The 25,842-nt window shown below is 41.3% G+C and overlaps 1 protein-coding gene across 3 annotated transcripts; it reads right to left on the bottom strand.

The window, feature by feature from the left end:
* Positions 1-10,190: 10,190 nt before the first annotated feature.
* Positions 10,191-24,789, bottom strand: STEAP1 (STEAP family member 1). Of its 3 annotated transcripts, XM_075746235.1 has the most exons (6): positions 24,620-24,789; positions 23,958-24,097; positions 20,401-20,505; positions 17,727-18,239; positions 15,563-15,727; positions 10,191-13,784 (listed from the first exon to the last, which is right to left on the bottom strand). In XM_075746235.1, the coding sequence occupies exons 3-6, from the start codon at positions 20,491-20,493 to the stop codon at positions 13,527-13,529; spliced, it is 1,029 nt and encodes a 342-aa protein (XP_075602350.1). In that variant the 5' UTR covers positions 20,494-20,505; positions 23,958-24,097; positions 24,620-24,789; the 3' UTR covers positions 10,191-13,526. The 3 variants fall into 3 exon arrangements, with proteins under 3 accessions (XP_075602350.1, XP_075602351.1, XP_075602349.1); XM_075746236.1 differs by lacking the exon at positions 23,958-24,097; XM_075746234.1 differs by lacking the exon at positions 24,620-24,789 and having other exon boundaries at positions 23,958-24,531.
* Between the last annotated feature and the right edge of the window lie 1,053 nt (positions 24,790-25,842).

Consider the following 25,842-nt stretch of genomic DNA (forward strand, 5'->3'; position numbering starts at 1 on the left):
TGTGGGATTTTTTTTATATTATTACTGCAGCATAAAATCTTGAACAGAAGACTCAGACCTTTAGGAGATTGTGCATTAGAAGGTTTGTGTTGAATTTGTAACAAGGAGAGGGCTTTTTTCTTACACAGATAGTATGGTTAATGATCCTTGAATTCTGTTACCTGTTCCTTGTGCAGCCATTTGGCCTGCAAGTGCTCACTGGCTACGTTTTCCATGTGAAAGTGTCACAGGTTCTGTTTCCCAGCCTGCGTGATGTAGGGTGTGCCAGCTCTGATCCCGGTCCTTCATGCCTAACCCACCTGGGTTCCCATGGATATCATTCAGTGTCATTTCTCACCTACATTGTTCATTTCTTCTCCAGTTGTTTCTCCTCTCACTACGTGCAAAGCTACCTAGCTTTAGCCTTTGCACACAGGGGTAGGTGAGGAAACTTTTGAGTCGTGGTCATTTACCAGCCTGTTGAACAGACACCACTAACTTGGTATCCAGTACATTAAAGAATTAAAATCCAGGCAGTTTGGAGGATTTCACTTGATCCTATGTTTTCCTTGCACCTTTCTGAGGTTTTGCAGTTTGAATAGCCTCATTTGAAATCGGGACTACAACAACTACAGTCTCCCTTCGATTGCTGTGGAACTGATCCATTCAAGCAGGAAGAGCATAAAGAGGTCCTTGTTTGGCACGGAGTTTAGCATGAGAGCAAAGGTGTATACATACCTTTTATATACTTAAGCTGTCTGCAAAATTGGACCATGTCTCTTTAGTGAGATGATGAAATTGGATAGTTACAGTTCTCTCAAATTATACGCAAAGATCTATGGGCAACATAATTCCCAGATATCCTGTTAACGGGCTGTCTTAAACAATCTGTTAAAAAAAAAAGAGATTATTTTCTCCTAGCAGGTGTTTTTCTTTCTTTAGAGAAGTCCAGGGCAACATTATTATTTCTTCCTTTAAGGGATGGAACATAACAAAGGAGTTTCCAACTGGCAAATGGAAACAGATATTCTGGTTCTTCCTCTTGGCAAGGGAAAAGCAAAGCCCTGGGGATTTCCCTGTGGAAAGAGAGTGAAAACAAACACACAAAAATTTGCTTCCTATCAGGGCAACAAACCCAAATACAATCGTTTCTGGCATACTACCCTCAGCACAGCTAATTTCATAACTTAACAGAAAAATACAGTATTTCCCAGCCAGGAACATTCAGGCCAACTACTTTTTTCTTATGGCAGTCTGTAATTACTCTAAAAATAAAACTTATACCTCTTACCCAATCTTTATGTGGACAAAATGGATCTGAGAGATTTAGAAAATTGAAACCTATTTTTACTTTTTTTTGGTAGAAACAAATTGTAGTTTTGTTCTTTGCTTCTTTCTGTTTGGTTGTTTTTTGTTGATTTTTTTTTAATTAATCTGATATCTTTGTTTACTTGAAAATATGTTGTTTTTTAATAAAGATACTCTTTAAAAAACCTAACCACTAACTAAACAAATAACAAAAATGAATAGTAAATACCTCAACTAAAATCTCTTCCCTTCCTTCACTATTTGGATTTCATCAAGTTGTGATGCCCCCTTTTCAGTAACTGTCCAGGTATCACTACTTCTTTCAGACCCTGTAAGATCTGAATTTCAGTAGTGAAAAACAAGGAAAGAAGGACAAACTGAAACAGATAAATAAAAACATGTAGATATTCTTTAGGAGGAGAGAAAAGGAGAGGAGAGGAGAGGAGAGGAGAGGAGAGGAGAAAAGAGAGAAGAGAGAAGAGAAGAGAAGAGAAGAGAAGAGAAGAGAAGAGAAGAGAAGAGAAGAGAAGAGAAGAGAAGAGAAGAGAAGAGAAGAGAAGAGAAGAGAAGAGAAGAGAAGAGAAGAGAAGAGAAGAGAAGAGAAGAGAAGAGAAGAGAAAGAAGAGAAGAAAAAAGAGAAGAGAAGAGAAGAGAAGAGAAGAGAAGAGAAGAGAAGAGAAGAGAAGAGAAGAGAAGAGAAGAGAAGAGAAGAGAAGAGAAGAGAAGAGAAGAGAAGAGAAGAGAAGAGAAGAGAAGAGAAGAGGAGAAGAGAAAGTAGAAAAAAAGAAAAAGGAAAGGTAAAAAGAGAGAAGGAAGAGAAAGACAGAATGAAGGAAAGAGAAGGAAAGTCTTCATAGAGCACATTTAATGAGTCATAGTTGAGAAATCCTAGCAAGTCATGTGAAACAAGACAAGGTATCTCCTTCTTCCCAAGAGGAATTACAAATTAAGGGTGATTCATCCAAAACAGGACCCCCACAAAAAATCCCACACCAAAACCCAAAGCGACCAAAGGTACAGCAATCCAGGCTTACAATTCTATTTCTAAGGCAATCCAAGTACAAAACCAGTGAGGATTGTTTCTGCTTTTATGATCTAGCAGATTAATTTTATTCATCAGAAAGAAGCTGAAGGAAGGAAACCTCTCCTGGCTTTCTCTGACTCTGGTTTTCCATAGCTATTGTTGAAGCCCAATTAAGGGGTTTCAGGACCTTTGTTCTTCAGCTTTGTATGGAGTACAAGGTCATGTATGACCTTTCCAATTCTCCCTATAACTCTGAAACAACATTTGCTTTGTGATGTAAGTTATAGAAAGTCAGATTTTTTCTTCTTGCTGCTCATGTTAGAAGGCATCTACAAAGTGAGACAGTAGGTTCTGCAGGTGTGATCTTGTGCCTGCAGCAGTTGTTGGACCCAAAGCCTGGGGAAAAAAAGATTATTTTTAGAATGCAAACAATTAAATCTAGAGCAAAACTTTCAGTCAGTGGACTTGTTAACCAAGAACAGATGTACATCCTAGTGAAGCATGGATATTGCAAAACTGAAAAACTAATTTAAAAGACAATAATACTTGCCTGAATACTAAAGTAGCTGAGGAAGCATAGGCTAGATTGTGGCTTGACCACCATTTGACAGCCTAATACGAGTGTGTTTGTTTTACTAACAGGAGTTTAGCTCTTTAAGTTCAAATATCCTTCACAAAGCTGTGGACCACAGTTTTTTCTTGAGAGCAGAAGCAAAATGAAAATTAATCAAGATTACACTGTGTCGTACGTAGCATCATGGTTGTGAAAATGTAGAAATATGTCATTCAACATGTAAAATATTTGTAACCTTCTCATTATATTATTACATGTATGTTGTCATAGGTTAGGTCTTCAGTTAGTTTATTCTGAACATTTTGTTTCACTGAAGGAGACCATGGCAGCTGTGTAAAATATTCCCTGACAAATAAAAATGAAATCATGATAATTCAGTAGCAACTTAGCACTGCGAGAGGAAAATCTGTATATTTACAGAAGAATGAAATACTAATTCTGTTCCCATTCCTGTGAAGATTTATGTAGTTAATTCCACAGAAATGAACTGAGGCCAGTGAGTTGCTACAGAGCCTGAGAGTTAAGCAGTTCTTTTCAAGATCAAGGCAATAGCTTTTTCTTCAGGATTTAAGTTGTCATTCCCAACACGTTTGTTTTCCAGACATAAAATGTAGAGGAGTGTATCAGTCTGAGAGATTTCCTCTCAAAGTATAGGAACATAAGAAACACCCTACTTGGTTAGACCTATCTAACCCATTAGTACATCTTCAAGAGCAGCAAAACAAAATGCTGTTTAATGAGAATGGGCAAGCCTGGCCGCTGTATTTTGTACTCTCCTCCCAAAACTGTATTTTTCTTAGTGCTGTAATAGGGTACATGCCTGCAAAGTTCTTCTAGTGTTGCTTTAGGGGCTGTTGTTTCTGAATTTGTCTAACCCCCTTTTGAACCTGCTGATGCTGTTTGCCTCCACAGCCCTCCATGGCAGCAAGCTCCAGAGGTTCTCTGCCCACTGCATAAAGATGTACTTTCTTAATCAGTTGTAAACTGATCTCCTACTAGATTCATTGAATCCTCTCTAGTCCTGGTAATGTGGATTTGGTGAAAAACTGTTCTGTGTTTATCTTATCCACTATCTTAAATATTTTGTAAACCTTGATTTTATCCCCTTCCACCTTCTCCCCTCTCATTTGAAGAGCCTCCACCTTGTTAGTCTCTTCCTGTAAAGCAGCTGCTCCACACCTTGATCATCTGAGATTGTCTTCTCTGTACTGTTAGGTTGAATGATCATGGTGAACACAAAGACCCAATGAGGGTCAGAGGAACAATAACAGGCAAAGGAACCTCAGCAAGCGAATCAATGAAAATGAAGCCAAACTGCCTACTGCCAAGCCTATCCAAGGGGAATGACCAGATCATTGTCCTGGGGGTGAAACCCACCAAAGTGATCAAGGGAAGAAACTGTTTCCCTTGAAATGTAATACAAACTAAAGAGGTGTTTTCCTAAAGGAATGTGGGACTTGTTATGGTATGCAAGGGGAAGAGAGTTGTATGAAAATGATTATGGGCTATTTTAAGGGGATTGTGAGAATATGCAAGACTTACTGTGGGATGTCTAGGGAAAGGACCAAAAGTGGGGAAAGAAAGGGATCAAGGTGGATCAGGGAGGAAAAAGAATGAGAAAACATGAAAAATGCCATTAAAAGGGCCAGTTCAGTACATGATACCCCTCCCTTCCATCTCCCAAACTTTTTGTGGGGTCTAAGTTTCCCCCTGTTTCATTCACCCACCCTCACCTCATTCTAGTAGCTAAGTGTATCCCCTTCCCACTTACCCCATGTACTTCATTTTCCTCTTCCCCACCACCAATTTTCCCCTATTCCTTTAGCACCTTTGTGTACAAAAAGTGTAAGAGCCCAATTAGATGGAATAGTTTTCAGGGAGGAACTTAGAAATAACTAGGCAAGCATGGATGTTAAAACAGGGCTGAATGAAGCTGGGCAGTAGGTGAGGAGGAGATTTTGTGGCTTAGCTGCTGTGTTGTGATATGGAGTGCTCCAGGCCAGGCTCTGGTAATGGAGAAATGGTAATAAATTTTAGTGCTGTTCCCTTGATAAAGCTGTCTTGATGGAGGGTACACAGCAGAATAGAGTTCATCCCAAACACTGGAGAAGGTGAACAATTTGTTGGTAATTGTGTCAAGGAGAAGGCAGACCTGAAGTATTTATGTGCCTGCAGGGGACAAACCTGTGACTCGAAATAGCTAAGTAAAAGTCCCATTGATTTCACTGGGATATTTGCCTCTGCAAGAACTAAATGGTGAGGGTTAAATATTTGCAATAGAACAGTGATATCAGAACAGGGATGAAACTGGAGTTATTAGGAATTACTTTTCTGAATATAGTCTAAAGCACCATCTAATTCTCTGGTTTCAGCTATTTTGCTTAAGTAATGTTTAAGAGTAGCTTAGCTTCATTATGTCTTATATAAATGTTTTCCTTCGTTTAGCACAACATACTGTACACTTTACCAGGAAGTAAAGCAGCCATGTCTGCTCCACTATAAGCACAATCTATTCAAAGATAACTCAGTTTCTATTTAGATTGTTACGAAAAGTGGAGCAATATCTATGACTCATGTCTCCCTAGCTTCAGAAACAGTGTGTCCTTCATCCATAATAAAATCATAGGGCTACATCTCAGAGAATAATTCCTCCACATCACAGAACCACTTGTACCCTTGCTGGTGTTCATACATATCAGTGGAATTTGAACAGATTTCCCCAGAAATGCCTCAAATGGTATTTCAGGGATGGAGAAGTGGTTACAACTTAATAGGTTCTGCAGGCCAAACTCTGCACATACCTGGGCTCTTTGTATTTGTTCATTCCATTCCCCAGCTCCATGTGGATAACCAACCCTCCCATCCCCTCTGTTTCAAGGATTCACTTCAGTTTTTTTAGACTGTCTCCCATTTGTCATTCACTTGTCCTCCATTTTTCCCATCTCCCTGACTAAGGATTTTTGTTCCCTACTATCTTGATGATGCTGCATTAATCTTTCAGTATCCTCCACCTACTTATTTTTCCCCTTTAGTTCCCTTGGACTCCTTTACTCTTTCCTCTCATAAGAAAACCTGTGTGCTTGCAATGTCACCTTTCCTCTTTGTCCCAGATCTCCCAGATTTGTCCTGTCCCTTCCCATTCCATGTTAATGTCTTTTTGCATAGCTTCATAGTCCCAGCCTTCCTCTGCCCCAGAATACCCTTTTGTCTGTCATTAATTATCTGTGAATAAATAATTTAGGATGTTCATATCCTTGTGAATGTACTAAGTCTATTGCAAATTAGAAGGCACAAGAGAAAGCTATCATTATTTTAATTATGGGTGCCATTGACAATTGTTAGACTGCTAAACTGTTGCAGAGATGTTGCAGGTGCCCTGCGAGTGGCTCATTTTTTTCCCATTCTGGCTGCTGCTTTTTTTTTTTTTTTTCCTTTTTAAGGATTTCCTAGTAGGACACTTAAAATATTTTTGAATGAATGAGATGCACTGTTCAACAGTTATTCTGGTATATGCACAGGTACAGGTGGACAGGCAAGACAGAAGTGCCATTTAGTTGTATTTATGAGTCACAGGACTGGAAAAAAAGGCAGAGAAAAAATAGAGATGAGTTACGTGGCCATTCCTCAAGTCCAGCAATAAGATACTTCTCAGCATTTCAAGTAATGGAGACATTGACATGCAAAATTCTTTTTAAGTAGAGCACATCCAACAAAACAGTGTAAGCATGTCTGTAAAGACCGCACATGACTGCAAACTACAAAATTGACTGTCCAGTTCAAAAAACCCCACACTTACGTTCCTTCTTTTTTAATAGTGAGCCCAAAAGATGAAATTTAAGGACCAAATACTTCCATCAGTAGCAGTGGTAGTATTCTCCCAGTCCCACAGGGATTACACATCTTTAACCAAGTCAAGGACATAGCATATTTATGTCTGTAATATACTTTGGTGCTACAAAGATGAAATATACATAAATAGAAATAAACAAAAAACCCCAAAACAACTGTATCTTCTGTTGCATCATTTTTATTGGAAGTAGCTGTGGTCTTCTTTTTTGTAAGTTTATAAAGCTTGGTTCACTGACTGGTTGTATATATTTTCATTTGAAAATCTCTGAAAACTTGTTATGCATACTTAATAAATTAGCCTCACCACACCCATTCAAATGTTACATTCAATCTACAGAAAAGTTCAAACAATGGTGTAAAAATTGAACTCTGATGCAACTGAATTCAATGAGATTTCTTTAAGGAGTCCAAGGTCTCACCAAAAGAGATTATTTTGCCATCAGCAACACAGCACGCTGATGGGATCAAGAAATCCTGGCACTACTGAAATAATTCAGTGGCAATGATCAGCCATTGCCAGACACTTAACAGTGACTACAGCAGACTACGTTCTCCAGGGGTGGATTCGGCATGTTTTCAAAACTCTGCCTTTTTGTTTTGTTGTGTTCTTTTAAATGATTTTTTTAATGCCATTTTAAGAAAATCAACTTAAAAGAAATTAGTCTGAATTTCAAAAATGGTTAACGTAACATTTCATGTTATCAAGGGATGGTACTAACTGTGGATGTAGCAGAAAAGAAGACATGAGATCATCATCTTACAAATGAAGCCACGCTGTTCATAGTCATGTAGAGGTCAGTCAGTTTTGTATGCTTTTTGGTGAGAATTTCGAGAACACATTTTTGCCTACTGATTCATGGAAAACTAAGAACAGGACAAATAAGTGAATCACTGAAACATTCTTATTACTGAAGTAGGATGAAACAATTTAAGTTTTGAATTTTAGGAGCACTTGCAACCACACAGTTCAAGCTGGTTTAAGTTAGCTGCCCCTTTACGCCATTCCTCTTCCTGTCCTTGCTGCTGGCATATGTGCGTGGCTGTCAGGTGAATCAGACCAGTGTACGGATCTGGCTGAAACATTATTTTCCCTGCATTACTTTTCAACTGGATCCACTTCCCAGGTCTGATTAACTTCACAGCTTTAAACACTTGCAGAACTGAGAGAACAGAGAAGAGTGGCCAAAGGGAGGAACTGCTTACAGTAAATGCTGCTGTCAACAGGAATTTACATTAAACTATAGCCAGCACAGCACTAGCTCTAGCTTCCCGAGCGCTGACTGTTGGAACCACTTCTTGGGAACAGCGTTCTGGGATCTGGCTGCCTCAGGTAAACTTGGCACAAAATTCCTCAAGTCCCTTCAACACTTTATATCTCCAGGGTTTCAATTCTGTCTCTGACTTAAATACATCACGGACATACAACAACTGAAGCAAATACTTTGTAGCCTTTCTAGAGGCATTGCAAACCCACTTACACTACAGCGATTCTTATGCAAAAATATGCCTGTATTCCTTTCCTCTCCTCAATGCCCTCACCATCCTTGTGTTTTTCCTGGTCTTTGATCAGTATTTTCAGAGATCATAGGTCCCCTGCCAAAGCACTCCACAACTAGCTCAGCTTTTTCTTCCTTCTCACAAAACCTCCTCTGAATGCTAGAATATGCAGTCTGTCAGTTAAAAGATCTGTCAGGAAAAATGTGCTTTCATTACATCCCCCTATGAAAATGTCCATTTTGCTTTTCACATCTTTGTCTTCTCTCCTTTGGAGACTCCAGGCTCTGCACCAGCACAGGCAGAATGGTTCCCCTTGACTGAAGCCACTTTTATTGATCATGACAACAGCTCTTCTGGAGTCTACTGTGCCTTTTTACCTTTATACCCTGGATGTATATGACACAATGGCAGATACAGCATACATTGAAGCATTTAATGATGCACAGTTTTATAAAAGCCATCAGTGTTATACAAATAAGTGCCCAAAATTTGCACATACATTGATTTTATGTATTATAGTAGTATATAGGCATATTAATACACTGCATTTTGAAATAGGTACATAAACATAAATTAAAAGGTACATATCCAGTTATTTTAATTAGTGTTGAACTAAATAATTTCTATGATAAAGGGAGAAACAAAATACTGTCAATAGCATTTTCTTCTGTAGCCCTTTATAGCCCTTACTTGACCCTCCTCTCTCACTATGGTATCTGAATGCCTTGAAAGCTTGAAAATACTGTTGCAATGTCCTGTAAGGCGTTACTGCTCCAATTCTGCAGATTGGGAAGTGCGTTACTTACAAAAGTAGTTTACTAAAGACTTGCAAAGCAGGGAAGAGACTTGATATGAGGTCTCAGATTCTGGCTATAAGCATTCAATGGTGGTTTCTAAAGAAATGGCTAGCTATGTGTGTTGGGTTTGTGTGGCAAGGTTTTGGTAGCGGGGGGGCTACAGGGGTGCCTTCTGTGAGAAGGTGCTAGAAGCTTCCCCAGTGTCTGATAGAGCCAATGCCAGCCGGCTCCAAGACGGACCCACCGCTGGCCAAGGCCACGCCAATCAGCACCTCTGTGATAACATATTTAAGAGAGAGAAAAACAGTTAGAGAGCTTTTGCAGCCAGAGAGAGGAGTGAGAAGATGTAAGAACATCTGCAGACACCAAGGTCAGTGCAGAAGGAGGGGGAGGAGATGCTCCAGGGGCTGGAGCAGAGATCCCCCTGCAGCCTGTGGTGAAGACCATGGTGAAGCAGGCTGTCCCCCTGCAGCCCATGGAGGAAGGATGAGGGGGTGTAGAGATTCCACCTGCAGCCCATGGAGGACCCCACTCTGGAGCAGGTGGAGACACCTGAAGGAGGCTGTGGCCCATGGGAAGCCCACGCTGGAGCAAACTCCTGGCAGGACCTGTGGACCCATGGAGAGAGGAGCCCACGCCAGGGCAGGTTTGCTGGCAGGACTTGTGACCCCGTGGGGGACCCACGCTGGAGCAGTTTGCTCCTGAAGGTCTGCACCCCGTGGAGGAGACTCACGCTGGAGCAGGGGAACGATGAGAGGAGTCCTCCTCCTGAGGATGAAGAAGCGGCAGAAACACCGCGTGATGAACTGACCGTAACCCCCATTCCCCGTCCCCCTGTGCCGCTGAGGGGGGGCGGAGGTTGAAGCCGGGAGTGAAGTTGAGCCCGGGAAGATGGGAGGGGTGGGGGGAAGTGTTTTAAGGGTTGATTTTATGTCTCATTCCTCTACTCTGTTTTGCTTAGTAATAAACTAGATGAATTCCCTAAGTTCAGTCTGTTTTGCTCGTGACGATAATTAGTGAGTGATTTCTCCCTGTCCTTATCTTGCCCCATAAGCTTTTTGTTATACCTTTTCTCCCCTGTCTAATGAAACAGGGGAGTGATAGAGCAGTTCTGGTGGGCACCTGGCCCTCAGCCAGGGTCAACCCATCACACTATGATACAGAAAACCTGGGTCCTACTTGAGACAATCAGTAGGGAAAAACTGCTTGACTGTTTGGATGTTATGTGTGATTTTAGGAACAGCTTTCATAGATGGTATGCAAATTTCAGCTGGCAGAAGTCACTTCTGGGTTTGCCCCTGCACAATGCTGGAGAGAAAAATCTGAAGTGTGCTTAATGTCCTCAGCTGAATGATGAGCGTAAAAGGTCAGTTTGGATAATATATGATGATCTTGAAATTGGTTTTCATCTGTAATTTATGTTAGGATTTCAACCCATATTAACAGATCGAAATTAATGAAGTTATGCTAGTTTGCACTACCTTGTGTAAAAAAGTGCATAGAGCAGGGTATTACAATAGAATGTTTCATAAGGACATGATTTCTCAGCCACTCGAAGTGGGATGAATCTAAATTTATCACTGCTGCAACATGAATAGAAGATAAGTAAAGATACACATGTACATACATGTTCTTTAGTACTTCCTTAAAGGAGTTCTGTGCTTGTTGTGTGTCTTGTTCTGATTTTATGCACTAAATACAATGGTACAAACAACAGTTCCTTCCTGCTGCTTGGATAAAGATGTATTAGAACAGACGTCTCAAAAACTCTTTATGAAGTGTTGAATATAGCTAATATATTTACATCTTCATGGAGTTCTTGGTCTGTTTTCTAGCAGTGGTACCTATAGTGTTTTCTGCAATAATGATCTGTCTGTTAGTCTCCAAATTAGATAATATCTTACAGATTCAGAGAGACAATGTTTTAAAAATTTGGACAAAAATTTCAGAAAGGCCAAACCAACTTTGGCATTAAAGTCCCATTTTCAAAAGTGACTTATTGACCTAAATCCTACTGCTGTGCTGTAAGATGCAGACTCCAAAGGCACAGAACCTTAACTTCCAGTTTCCATTAACTTCATAACCATGTTGACCATACTCCTCTACTCAATGTTCACTGATCTAACTGATCCATAACAAAGCCCTGTTATGAAAAAGCTTTCAGTTGGTAATGGTGGTGATGGTGAAAAGCCTTGAAGCCCACTAGCATTCCCCTGAACTATTTTGTTCTCTAAATGCATACAGATATTAATTTGCCTCGATTTTGTTTTATACATGCCATATGAATAGCTTTGAACTGCTTCTTTCAGGGAGTGTCTTTATTCGCCTCTTTTCAGTTTTCAGTGATCAAGGGTGAGGTTCTGCTCTCTGCACCACATGCTTTGTTACCCCTGAAGCTGTTTATATTCCTCTGTGCCAAAGCATTGGCTTCTCTGACCAGCTGTAAACAATTAGTCCAACTATTTGACCAGAATTTAACAAAGCTGGAGATTGAATTAAATTCTCCAGACTTTCTAAGTAGCAGGGCTGATTCTGGAGAGCACAATTTAACACAATTTAGAACATATTTCGATAAAACCAAATGTCATTCTTTTCAGTGGATGCATACAGGAGTTGCTTGGAGTACTTACAGTCTCAGCTTTGCCCTGAGTAGTAAGTACGAGTAGCTAGCGGACAATACAGAAGACGAAGGGATTTCTTTATCATTGCACTTGCCTCAACCTGTTCCATTAGTAGAATTATTTTATTATTTTTTATGACTCCTGACAACAAAGTGCAGGTAATATTCTGCATAAGCCTTTGGCAAATATTATTCTTTATCCCTAATATGACTTCTAAAAGATTTTATTTCATTTATAGAAATGTAAATGCTAATACACTGACAACCACACGTTTCCTGTTCTGTTGAAAATTTCTCAGATTCACATTGTAGACTAGCTTCCTGTGGTTTAGAGAGTGTTTGCCTCTGTCATGCGTTACTGCTTTGATACACAATGCCACTCATTTCTCTTCAGTCTATATTATACAGGCCACCATGTCCCCAGTTATTTTCACAGTACTACATTAAGTGCAAATAACAAGGCCAACTTTCAAGTTGCAATAATTGAATGGAGTTATAACCAGGAAAATACAAAATGTAGTATCCCTGTAGATATTTAATTTGTCTGTTATTTATGCTCAGTGTACCAAGTCCACAAATGTAAAACAGAATCATTAGCTGCAGAATCATTAGCACCATCTATTAGATATTTTTTATGCACACATTGTTTGTTTTAATACCAGAGCCATTACCAGTTACAATTCTCATTCAGATGAGCCCAGCAATAGGTGGCATCATGACGTCCTAGTCAACTCATGCAGGGAGACTGGCAGAATTGCTCCTGATGCTGGGTGAAAATATTAACTACTGCATAGCATATTTAAAAATAGATACTAACGAATGAATTATTCATTTAAAACATTCAGCCAGACCTGTGCAACATAAGGAAAGTAAGGCTTAATTAGCTTATACGAAAATTTTTGTAAAAGCAAATGCATTCAGAAGCCATTTTACATGAAAATCTCACCAAATCAATATTAAGATTCAAATGTCTATTTTTAATGTTTTTCTTCCAGTCACACAATTGTGCTGGCCCTAGAGTAAACAGTATAACACATTTACCTGATGCGAGCTATCCCACTGGAATAATTTGTGTGAATAAAGTTTAGCGCATGTCAAGGGCAGCAGGCTTAGGTCAAAAGCATGGAAAATTTCCAGCATCAGAAACAAAAGAACGTGTTCATGGAATAAAAAATAAGAAATGTTTTATCGTTTTAAGTAAACAGAGACACACCTAGTCCTTTAAAAGATGGAGATCTAAGTCTAAAAACTCTTTTTTTAGACTGTGACCAAGCCTCAGGAGAGATTTACCTTGTAAAGTTCCCTGCAATTCTGCTTGTCCAATTGTCTAAGTTCACGACCTGGTGGGAATACACAGTTTCTGTCTGGCTCATGTGCCAAGGTCCCCATTCTGCAGAGTGAAACATAGGATGCAGGCGATAAGGGGGAGTGGGATGATAAATACGCAAGTTGTTGTCCCATTATAATACTGAGTTTTAACAAAGGAACAAACATGGCAGTGGGAAGCAGAAAGCATTCCTGGGTTCTGTGGTGTAATAATTTATTTACTTTCTGTGGCCATCTGGAGCAATGATTTATGATTGCTTTTGCCTATGAAAGAATTACTATTGAGGCAATGAAGCCCTTGGATTTTAAAAGCAGTGAGTCAGAAAAAAGAAATGATCAAATAGACACCGAATAGATCAAAGTGTAAAATGAATGTTTCCACTTTCTGTCTTAGAGAAGGTCTAAATTGTATCAAGTATCCCATACTCCTGAAGTCGAAATGAAAAGTGAAAAAGAAACACCTATGGAAAATATGAAAACAGAGCTCACAAGTGAACATTTCATGGCCTTGAGCGTATTTACATACATAGACAGGAAATGTCCATACTGGATCTACAGTCTGGAAGTCATGCTGATTTGATTGGTTTGTGTGTTGGCTTCCCAACCACATCTGATCTTTTTTATCCTCTTCCTAAAACACGGGAGGAACAGTATGCATTTACCAATCAGAACTACAATAGGAAGAAAAACTGCTACCATAAATGAAGGTGGTGTATACCAGACAAATTGGTTAACATCAACCCACTTATTCCAAGCAAACACCAGTGCGTGAACAGTGCATAGCAGCAGAGCTAAATATCCCATCTTGCTCTGAAAAGAGAAATAAAATAGTAAGCTGTTTATTTTTTCCAACTTGGCAAAAAAGCATTTGTTAAGCAAATATGGAAATCAGGAAGGGCCTCAACCAACACACTTAAATCAAAGAAAAGAGACCATTGGCTTGGAACTAAAATTTAAGAACTATAATTCAAGAATCCAACTGTACACCTCTATGCCACCGTAAGAGAAAACAGATGAGGCACATTTTTTAACTACTGCTATGATACTTAGCTAACATACAGAAGAGATCACAGATCACAGGCTATTCTTGAAAAAGAGTCAATTCTCTAGATGTCATCTGTATCCTAAATTACTTTACTTCTGTGATAAATTATTATGAGTTCAAAAGCAGATTTATAAATAGCCTGATTGCTTGCAAGTAAAAATTTTAAGGCAAATTAAAATCAGAAACTCTAGTAAGTCCAGTACTATGACAAAAGCAATTGCACAACTATAGGAAACTGAAGTCTTTCATTCCACTTACAGTGATAAATTTGGCTTAGGATGTCTACAAAACACAGAAGTAAAGGAAATTTTATGCTAGAGTTACTAGTAATTTTGAGTTTCCTGTTGCATAACAATCTTGTTATTGTTAGAAAAAAAGGAATTTGTCATCAGTGAAGTCTGCCTTTCCAGGTGCTAAATCTACAGAATCTGATTTTCAAATATAAAGGTTATTTGTTTATAAAACTTATCTATCTACTGTATTAGTATTACTCTTCTGGGTTTCTTCACCATGCCAATTTAATACTGAAAACAATCATACACTAGACGTGTCCATATAGATTCTCTGCAGAGCTGAAAACTTTTCTTACAACTTATGCATTTCACAGAGTGGGCAGAATCTCAAATCACTAATTGTAGGAAGATATACATTTCAGATCTACTTTTCAAATACAGATCAAATTTTCAAATGCCAGGTACTTAGTAGGTCATTGAATTTTCAGATTTTGGTGTTCAGGGATCTAATTCAACACTTGCTTAACTCTAGCGTTATCATATTGATGCCAGCAGAACCACCTCTGATTATTACCGCATATAATTTGTATAACTAAGAGCAAACAGATACTTAGGTGAATGAAACCAGCACATCTGTAGCAAACTCAGGCCTGGCTGGATTTGATTATGCATGTGTTCTAAGATGTCTCCTTTTCAGAATACACCTTTTTGGAGGGGGTTATGAAACTAATAATGCTGCAGACGGAAAACCTTTGCCTGTATGATTGGGCAGAAGTCTTCTCCTGGACCTTCCAGCCACCTGGTACTGCTCAGGCAGTAAAGAATTGCCAAAACAGCTCCAAGAGAGCAACAAGCAATTCTCCTTGTGTAGTGGAATCCCATGTTGTATGGGAACAGGGTTGGCTGGTTCAATACCACCTACTCCCAATTCAGCAGGACACCGGGCGTTCCTGAAACATAAGATGCCCAGATGACTGAAATGCTTTCAGCCCAGAGGTCTTTGACCTAAAAATAGGTCCTGAAGGGAAAACTGCTGCTGGTCACCAGGTCAGAGGAGCAAAAAAGTGGTTTGGAGTTGTCTGTCTTCCCACTTCATACCCTGAACCTGACAGCCTTTTCCTCTGACAAAATACTACAAATGAAATTAACATTTCTTGCAAAGCAATTAACAAGGAGTACGGAACAAACTTTTAGATTGGTTTCACTAAGCGCTCTGTGTTTGATATTTCTAACTCCTAATGGTCTTAGTTGATAACATACAGTCCTATAAATGCGGACTAATGACGTGCAATAATGACATTTACGTGTACCTGAATGTAGTGGAACTCTCTCCAGGTCAAAGAGTGACTGACGGATGGGATTGATGTTATTGCCAACAAGGCTAGCAAAGCAAGTCCCAGAATTCCTAGAGAGACATAAATCTCCATTCTCCAAACATCGTGTTCGATCCAGGCATTTTCTTTTTTTTGTTTGACCTGCCAAAAGAACACCTTATTTAAAATGACAGACTGGCACACTTAGCCATTTGTTTGAAATACAGCTATTTTCACCATAATGTTCAGGAAATAAGCCAAGAAACACAGTATTTTTGTTTGTTTGAATGTCTCTGAATGTAACTGCTGTTCAGTTCTGATAACAAAGTCTCCACTAGTATGTGTGGAACAAAGGTGGGCTTTAAGTGAGAAGAATTTAGACTTCATCAGCATCTTGGGCCAGGAGAGACTGGTTCTGAGGCACGTTAGCATGCCTTCACAGCAGGAGAAATCTTATTCTTTGCCAAGAAAATTCCACCTATGGCTAAATACCATATCTGGGAGATTATAACAACAGGAAATATATTAACAGCACTATTTTAGGGAGCTAATTCAGCAGATATTCTTAATGATGGTATCCTGCCAGGAGAGTTGTTTAGCTCTATTTTTTTAAAAACAAGTTGGTACATTCAACTGCACTGAATATGATCATTGGTATGGATGAAAAGGTTGTTTTAATAAACTGATGTCAAAGCTTCTCCTATTTATGAGTAATTGCAACAGCCCTTTGATGCTGCTAGTGATCACCATGGTGTCATATGCCCCAAATATGATAATTTCTTCATAGAATCATATAGAATCATAGAATGGTTTGGGTTGGAAGGGACCTTAAAGATCATCTAGTTCCAAACCCCCTGCTGCAGGCAGGGACACCTTCCACTAGACCACGTTGCCCAAAGCTTCATCCAACCTGGCCTTGAACAATTCCAGGGATGGGGCATCCACAACCTCTCTGGGCAACCTGTTCCAGTCCCTCACCACTCTAACAGTAAAGAATTTCTTTCTAACATCTAACCTAAATCGACCCTGCTTCAGCTTAAACCCATTACCCCTTGTCCTGTCACTACACTCCCTGATAAACAGTCCCTCACCAGCTTTCCTGTAGGCCCCTTCAGGTACTGGTAAGCCGCAATTAGATCTCCCCGGAGCTGCCTTTTCTCCAGGCTGAACAATCCCAACTCTCTCAGCCTGTCCTCATAGGAGAGGTGCTCCAGCTCCTCTGATCAGCTTTGTGGCCCTCCTCTGGACTCGCTCCAACAACTCCATGTCTTTCTTGTACTGGGGCCCCCAGAGCTGACAGCCTCTTCTTGAGGACTGGAATCTCAAGGAAATTTCTAGTAATCCATTGAAGTTAGATTACCAGTAAGGCTAATGTCAGAGTTTTCAACAGGTAGTTAGACTGTTTACAGAATTCTTAAGAAGCTGCTAACATCATACTGTGCTTTTCATAAAACTCTAGATTAGACTTTGAGGGTAATAAAAAAGGACACGTGCAGTCTATACCTTATACTGCAATACTCATGGCACTCAAGGCAATAGGCAAGTATTAAGAACTGTCTAGTCACAGAGGATCTTAGAGAGCTTTCGCCAGCCAATTATTGCCCATGACTCAGAAGCATGACTGAAATTCTATCTTTCAGCAAGTCAGTGTGCATCAGCCCAATTGTGGAGCCATCAGTGCTCAAAAATTTAGTTTCTGGCAAATACATGTTGTTGTGATTTCGCTCAGCCCTCCTTCATTGCTGGCTAATTCATTTTACAAAGAAGATGTCTAAAAATAGTGTGTGCTCAGTTTTTGTAGATAGTTAGATTCCACTGGTGCAGACAAGATTAATCCACACTAAACAGATAGTGTGCCAAAGACTTAAATGTTCCTGTGAGGCAGGTATAATTATGTGCATTTTACAGAGAGATAAAAAATCTCAAATGAAGCAAATTGCTTATTTAATACACACTGGCACAGCTGTGATGACTTTTAACTCTCTATTACATGCTTTAACAACTAAGTCCTGCTCCATCCCTCAACAGTGCTCTGTGGGGATCTGCTTCAAAATCCAACGAAGACAATGAAAATGGCTTTCCCCCCATCCAGATTTGCTTGAATGATGAAAAGAAGGATTTTCTGAATACAGAAGGGTTGGTATTTGTGCGCCCATCATACCTGCTGGAATGCCCAGTTCAGCAGCTTGTATCTGTATGATCTTCTCATTGGATAGCATAGGCTATAGCAGGCGTGCATTGCAGCGAAGAAGAAACTGAGAAGTCCAAATTGCTTTCTTGATAACATCCATCTGTCCAGCCACTGGGGAAACCGTTTATACTTGGTGCCAAAGTACAGCTGGAAACCAGCAGCTAATATTCCTGGTAAATATACCAGTGCTAAAAGAGTAATTGAAACCACTGGTAAAACTTTGTTTATGACAAGGATTGGAATTTTATAGAAAACATTTTCCTTTCTGGTTATAAAAGGATATATGACATCTCTCAGAGAAGTGTAAATAAATGTTAATAATGAGATCACAGATGCTATCTTCACTGGCAAGTGCCACTTGGGGAACAGATCCTGCTTGCAGTCTTGTTCTGAAGAGTGTTCAAACTCACCAAAATGGTGTGCTTGATGTAAATTAAAAAGTGCAGCTGCTTCTGGTGGATTGGTGACTGGTGTATCCACATTCTGGAAAGGACAGAAAGGAAATACCAAGTGAGTTAAAGAGAAGATTAAAAACTTCAGTAATGATAGTATTTGCCATCATGGCTTTTACTCCGTACTGCTCTGAAACCATATACAAAACATACACACTATTAAAGACAAGATAGCTTGAAAACATAACGTTTCAAACAGCATAGTCAGTAGTTGAGCAAGGCATTTTTAGCATAGGTTTCTCATTCTTCGTTAACATTATGATTTCAAAATAGATTTTAATTCCAGAAAGTTAACTACATTGCACAGGAAGACGGATTACGTTATGTGAAGCATCATTACAGCTTCTTATGATATGAGCTACAGATTTCAAATGTCAAATTTCAGCTACAGACTTGATGATGCAGCCCAAATAATATTCATAATGACAGAATCCAGAGTCAAGCCAAAAAAGTATTCCATTCAGTCACTGCTATTTTAATGACATTTAATTGGGGGGAATAAGGACGTAAGTAGAAATGTTTGGGATCTGACATATCAGACCAGCTGCACATATGCCAACTCCAGCATCAAGTCCCGTGGTCATCTTCCTCTCCTTCACAATTGTAATAGTGTCCTCTTAATTTTTATGAAATGTTGAGAAATTGAGTCACTTCAGTTTAAAAAACTGAATTTTCTGGTGCCAAGTAGGCATGACTTGATTCTAGTCTCCCAGATGATCTTGGCAGAATTATATCAGACTTTAGAAAAAGCTAAGCTAGTACAAAAATTTAGTGTAATATTATAAACTGTTTTACACTGAGATCATATATTTAAAGATTGTCCCATAGAAAGAATTTAAAGATTGTTCATGGAAGAAGCATATGATCCGTATACATACAAAATGAAACTATGTGTACCAACAGCAGGACGTTGTATTCGATGCAGCAGACAGCTGACCGGGGTGGAGAACTGAGAACTGATAACATTAGGTAATAAACATGTAAGTAAGTCCTTTAATATTCCAGTGGAATATAAAGTACAACTGAACTAATGCTGCAATGGCTCAGCTTTAGAATGGCTGATGTGGCAGATGTCCAGACCTCCAGAAAGCAAAATAGCACTGTCCCTTTTGAGGAAGGCAAATATTAGTAGTTTGAAAGTTGTAAGTTAGCATTCTGCTAGGATACAGGAGATCTTCCTATCTCAGCAATATCATCTGGCTTTATTCTTAAGAATCAAACATTACCTTGAAGCTGATTAAGGGCTCAATTCAAACAAGGTACTACTTGTAAATAATGCAAAGGCAAGTAGGTGCAAGTCTTGTGTTCATCTTCAGTGAAACAGGTGGGGTTTTTTAATAGAAAGATAAAGAATGTATCTTGCTGTAAAATCCCAATTGGAGACAAGGTAGCCTGTTTCGCACCACGTGTCTGACTTGCCTGTAGTGCCTCACGGTAAAATTAAAGGGCATGGTCTTCATTAGGGTTTTTAGCTGAAGAGCTACTACATGTTTATCTGATGATAAAAGCATATCTTTGTAACAGTGAAGGCGCAGCCTAAGTAACTTTTATTCTCTAGTCTGAAGAAAAGTAGAGTGTAGTCTATGCATTGCAGAATTGGAAGCTGGTATAAATTATACAAAGTAAGGTTCACATCTGAACCAAGTTTTACCTAGACATACTTGTTTCTTGAAGATATAGTTTGCAAAGCCTAATTCAGTATTTCACAGCCTGTGAGACAGTTCACATTAGAATAGAAAGTTGTAGCTTGAACTACTTCCGTTGCATCAGCAGTTGCAGAGGCAAATGCTCTTCAAGTGGATTTTTTTTTTCTGGATTTTTTTTTTGTGTGGGGTGGAAAAATGACTGAGTACGATGCAATTATGAAGACTCCTCCAAAGATAAATTTTATATTCCTGTATAAAAATCCCACATTCTTTCTACAGAGCTTTGCTCATCTGGTAAAATGCAACTAGTAACCAACCTCATGTAGTTTTTAGCTCGCCCAAACTTTATGTATTTTTTGTCATGGATTGTGATTAAATTGAATGAGATGCTCTTTACCTTTTTATCTCTTCATGTCAATATTGTGACAAGACTTTAGAATATTGATGATATGCCAGTGTGATGGGAACACTGTTTCGGGACAAAATTGAATGAAAGGTTGCAATATTCTGTGTGACAAATGAGCTGCTTTTCAACAGAAACTTTACCAAGTTGCTAAGGTTTCCTGTATTTCTTCTCGGCATGATGCTCTGACCTGCATTCTGATCAATGACACGATTATCACCTTCCCTCTTCTCCATTGCGGAAACTCCCTGCAAAACAAACACAGGATATAAAACAGGTTTTGAAATGCCCTACTGGAACTTTGAGGCCTATTTTCTCTCAAAATGTTTTCTTCCCTCTCCTCCACCCATTTGCTGGAGAAGGTACGATAATCTAGGGAAAGGAAAGTCTCTCCTCTGAGAACAGAAAAGCTCAGCTTGTTTTTTAAGTAAAGCAGAGACTAAGAGAGGATATGAATCAACAGAATAAAATCACTGATGACAAACAGTATTTAAGCTAAATGCCCATGTCACCAGTGGAATGAATGCATTAATTCAGGCTGAATGTTTTTAAATTACAACAAATAAGTTTGAGACAGCTTACAGTAGTAACATATAAAATATGAAGATGGATTTTTTTAAGTTCATGAGACTTGCTGATGCAAGAAACCCATGCAAATATGTTGTTCCTAATATTGTTTAGGTTTTAGGATTGGTTTACCTGACAGTCACTCTATGGCTTTAGAGGCATGTTCTCCCTTCAAGATTGTCAGGAAAGTCCAGCTGGAGCTTCACTCACATATTCCAAGGTATACTGGCAATACTCATCACCTACCAGTACCAGCAGAAATGGTTCTAAGCTACTAAGGGCTACAAGAAATCAGAAGCTGGGGGGAAAAAAAAAAAGGGGGAAGAGAATGGATAAACTGAAAGAGATGGTTCTGTAAATCCTAGGCTGGCAGGAAAGACAGCATCCTGAAGGCTGTAAAATAACTACCAGGACTGCAAGGACCCTGCAACAAGGACTTCCCGTGTGTGCATCAGCCACACTGTCGCACACTGCAGGAGGAGAGGCACTAGCACCGCACCACTGGAAGCTCAGGGTGCCATACCATAGTGTGACTTTCTCTGGCTGCCTTTAAGACAGTGACTAGGTAGCTCTTCCATGTACCTTCCTACTGAACAGGTGAATTACTATATATGAAACTGTTTTGCTAACTACTGAACAGGTGAATTACTATATATGAAACTGTTTTGCTAACTACTGATTCTCTTATATCCATAAACCTTTTGGAAAATTGTATGGACAAATCAGACTTTAACAGCTGTCCTTTTTTCACTGTGTGTGGCTCTGTCAGTGGATGAGTCCTACAGTCTTGCGCTGTCTGCTATGAGGGTTTGCTTTCTGCCAGGCCACCAGACTCCTGAAGCCAAAGTATTCTTTTTCTGAGTATTTCTCTCTGGATTTTTCCCTCCTGCTAGCAAGCTCTCTCTTTGGGCATAACCTTTCAGCCAAGTGTTGCAGAGTAGGGTCAACAAGAGCTTCTGTCTGAAGGTCAGGCTGTTAACCCTTTCCTACACCAGCTAATGGGTGGTTTGTATATCCTGTACACAAGAAAGCATGGGCTGATGAAGGCACATTTCTATTTTTTTCCCCTATTCCTAGGGCTAGTCGCAGTGATTTTATCGCAGATTTCGGGGTATCAGATGTCTTCATATCTGGACAGCTCTTGCAGTCCCATGATTAGTTAAGAATTTCTACTTCTATATGTTTTAATATGCTTTATTTCTAGCTGTTACAATGGCAAATAGTAGTTTACAAACAGAACTCAGTATAGTGTACTTACTGGAAAAAAACAATAACAAATACAGTGAGCTCCAGATCTATTTTTAAAAGAACTCAGAATATGGAGGGCAGTCACACCGGTTTTGAGGCCTACCCTCTGATTTTTAAAGTCTGATGTAGAAAAAAGGAGGACATAAACTTATAGACTGACTTTTTACTCTTTTAGGTAATGAGACTGACTTCTTCAAATTATTAAAGCAGTTTGTGGCTCAGATCTTTGCTGCTTTTTAATTTTTTTTTTCTGTACTGATCTCCGTTGAGCTTTCAACTGTTAATATCACCACTCTACATGAGCTTACACAGTGATCCCAGCCACTTCATAACTCTCCTCTTCTGACTACCACACTACCTTGGAGGTCCAAAAGCATGTTTGAGATTGGGAAGCTCTGTGTGGAAGAGCTCGACTCACCAGATTCTCGCGCTGCTGTCACTCTTCATTTAGAAAATTTAGAAATGAAGGCTCCAGTAATAGCTTCTAGCTAAACATTTGTATTGATGAGGATGTAGTAAATGATATCATGATGTGAAAAAAACACCCTAATCATGAGCTAGCATGCCAGCTGCTGATCCTAAAAGCTAACTTACTTGTTCTTTTGGGAAACAATGTTTAATAAAATGTTAAATACAGTGTTAATGGTTTATGCAGCAGAAGACAAAACGGAAAGAAGAAAGTGTGTGTGAATGAATGCATGTGTTTATCCATGGAAACATGGGTTACCACCATGCGGCTGCATGCAAGGAAACAGAGGTGCCGAGCCATAATAGCCTATTTGGCTTCTGATACCAGAGTTAACACAAAATTATTTCTTGGGTACACCCAACAACAAATTACAGTAACATTCTTGGAAAACCTTAAATACAAGACATACAACCTTAAAAACTATTCAGTGCCTTATGAATTGCCAGAAAGGAGTCATCTACAGCATGCGTCTTTTCGGAGTAAATCTGAAGAAAAAAATGTAGGAGTCCCATCAGAGACAGACAGTAATCAGTTATAGCCCTATGCAAGTCACATCTGGTATGAAAGAAAACAGTTGTAGTAATGTCCACCCTCAGTGCACACCCCTTCTTCTCTGGGAGGCAGCTGTGAATGAGGATGGAGGATGTTCAGCTGCAGAAAGCCAAGTTTCCAATGCCGTGAGTACGCTACTGCATTTCGGACTGAGAAAACAGGCTCATTGTAACGCTGAACCAACAGGGATCTACACTGTGCAGACATTACCCCGAGAAAACATCATCCAGAGCCAGTGAGAGGTTTTCCCGAGTAAGGGGTTTCAGGGCTGACTCCACGAAAACAGATCAATGGGTAAAATAAACAGGCTATGATAATAACGATGAGGTGATGGAGGAGGCACGGAACAGTGACTACATCTCTCTCCTTTGGCACCATCGGAAAACGACGGCGTGGAAGTGTGAGGGATAACCGCCTCACTTTGAAAGCGCCTGCTGCATCGCGCAGGGCGCTGTAAGCACTCGGGGCACGAGTGAGTAACTTTCCCTGCTCTTCAAAAATTCTGCTGAGCTCTGTGGAAAACCTAACAAAAACCCGGGGATTGGAACAAGAGACCGTCGCTCGGCGCCTCTCCTCGGTCAGCGTGCGCCCGGGCCGGACCCCGCCGGTCACAGGGCAGGGCCGGGTGGGCTGCCAGCCCGACGCCCGGCCGCTTCGCGCCGCTGCCCGGGGGAGGCCGGGCCTCGCAGGGAGCCCGAGCCCGCACCCCGCGGGGAACCCGACCCGGCCCGGCCCGGCCCGGCAGCGGCCGCGGAGTGGGCGGGGCCCCGCGCCGGAACCCGGCCGCAGCCCGGCCACGCGGGCGCGCGCGTGGACGCTTCCCCGGCGGCTCCGCCACCGGCCGCCGCCCCGGGGCTCACCCACCTCAGCCCGCCGCCAGCGCAGCCTCTTCTGCCCGCCGCAGGCCGGAGGCAGCGGCGGGCCCCAGCTCGGCTCCGTCAGCCGAGGGGCAGCCCTCGCCGGCGCCGCCGATGTGGGTGCCGGTGCGCGGCCGCGGCTCTGCTCTGTAGGGGAAGGCGAGTTCGGGTCAGCCGCGGAGCGCCTGCCGGGCTCTGAGGAGGGGAGCGGCGGGGAGGGGGACCCGGCCGCAGCCTCCACCTCCCCTCCCGGCCCCGCCTTCCGCGCCCGTCCCGCTCCCCTCCGCGCCGGCAAGCCGGAGTCCCGTCCCTCGTCCCGAGCCGCGGCGGGCACCGGGAGCGGCGGAGCGGCGTGGCCTCGGGGTCTCCCCTGCGGCGCCGCCCGCGGCCGCCGTGCCCGGCCCGGCCGCCCCAAGAAGCGCCCGGCCGTGGGTCTGCTGGGGCTTCGGCTGGACAAAGGGCGCATTCACCTGCGCCCTCCCCGCCCCGCAGGAGGGAGGAGGAGGAAGAGGCGCCGAGGTGCGCGGTCTCCCCGGGCGCCCCTCGCCTCCGCGAACCTGCTCCTGCCAGCAGTTCCGCAGCGTGCTTTTGCCGGAGGGTGCTGCAGCACTTCGGGGGACCGGGGGAGTTGCCCCCGTACCCACCAGCTGCACCCCTTCGAGTCCTTACCCGGGAAACCTTCTCCTCGCCTTTCAGTCTGTTCTCCCTTCCCTACCGCTTCTTCCAAACCGGTCACTCCCAGCGTGACAAAATGCTGTATTAAATCCTGCTTCTAATAGGAGCAATCCTCACTTCAAAAATTATAATTTTTTTTTTTTCCAAGTACCAATGATCTCGTGCTTTTTTTTCTGTGCTGGCAATTCTGTAAAGGCAGTTGTCTCCTGAAAGTTTAGTCACACAGTACTGTGAACCATCATTATCTTCTGAAAGCTCTGGTTTAGCGGATATTTCAACATTTAGTGGCTTACTGACATTGCAGAAAATATGGCCAATCTGTCTCAGAAATGTTTTCATTACTTCATGCAGAGCTCATTGCGTCTACCTCAGGATGTCTTCACAGAAATGATGCCAAGTTCCATCTCCTTTTTTCTATTGTCTTGGGAATGTATTTTTTCTCCTTTTTGGCAGATGTTAAGTGGACCTAGACTCCAGCTGAATGCCACATCTGGCAGAAAAGAGATTGCCTTAAAAGGGATAAAAGAGTAATTGATTCTCCTGTGATAAAACTTTAACTTCCAATTTTTCTTTATAGGTGCTTTCATTAGAGTATTCGTCTGTGCTTTGCATGAAGGCTGTTTTCCACGTGCTTTCCATTAGTTACTTTTTTGCAAGGGATGCTCTCACTTCGTGAGGGTGCCATTTGATTTGCTTTTCCACCCCTTTTTGGCACCGTCGGTTTGGGTTTCTCCCCTTCCTTCCCGGTACTAACGGTGACGCCTGGCAGTGGGAGCGCTGGGGACGAGGCTGCCTGCGACAAGGCGTCCCGGGCTTTCAATGAGAATTTGTAGTCCAAAGGGCCGAAACATTGCCTTTCCCCAAGTGAACTCCGTGGTAAACCTCTCCTCAGGGGTTGCTGGTGTAAGCTAGTGTTATGGGAACTACATTTATAGACCAAAAGATACCTCCAGATGCTGAGAGATTTCAGCATCTGGATATCCGATCTTAAGGGTCCTTAAGATATCCTTAGCCTTTTCACAAAACACACAAGAGCGAAGCTCCTGCATAAAAGTGTTCTCAGAAGATGAGGCGAAAAGCCAGCCGAAGTGAACCTGGCTATTAAATAAGTACCTGGTAAGCTGCTCTGCCCAGATGCTCCTGGGTATCTCTGGCCAAGCAATCCTCTCTCTCATCTCTACATCCTGAGTACTATTAGGTGCCACTCTGGGAATAAA

The sequence above is a fragment of the Balearica regulorum genome, chromosome 2, assembly GCF_011004875.1.
Source record: "Balearica regulorum gibbericeps isolate bBalReg1 chromosome 2, bBalReg1.pri, whole genome shotgun sequence".
Taxonomy (NCBI): domain Eukaryota; kingdom Metazoa; phylum Chordata; class Aves; order Gruiformes; family Gruidae; genus Balearica; species Balearica regulorum.

Coding starts and splice junctions, on each gene's coding strand:
- STEAP1 (XM_075746234.1), bottom strand. CDS start 24,416: ATGCGCCCTTTGTCCAGCCGAAGCCCCAGCAGACCCACGGCCGGGCGC. Junction 20,506..23,957: donor TGCGCTGGCGGCGGGCTGAG/GTGGGTGAGCCC, acceptor TTTGTTTTGCAG/GGAGTTTCCGCAATGGAGAA. Junction 18,240..20,400: donor CAGGAAACCTTAGCAACTTG/GTAAAGTTTCTG, acceptor TGTCCTTTCCAG/AATGTGGATACACCAGTCAC.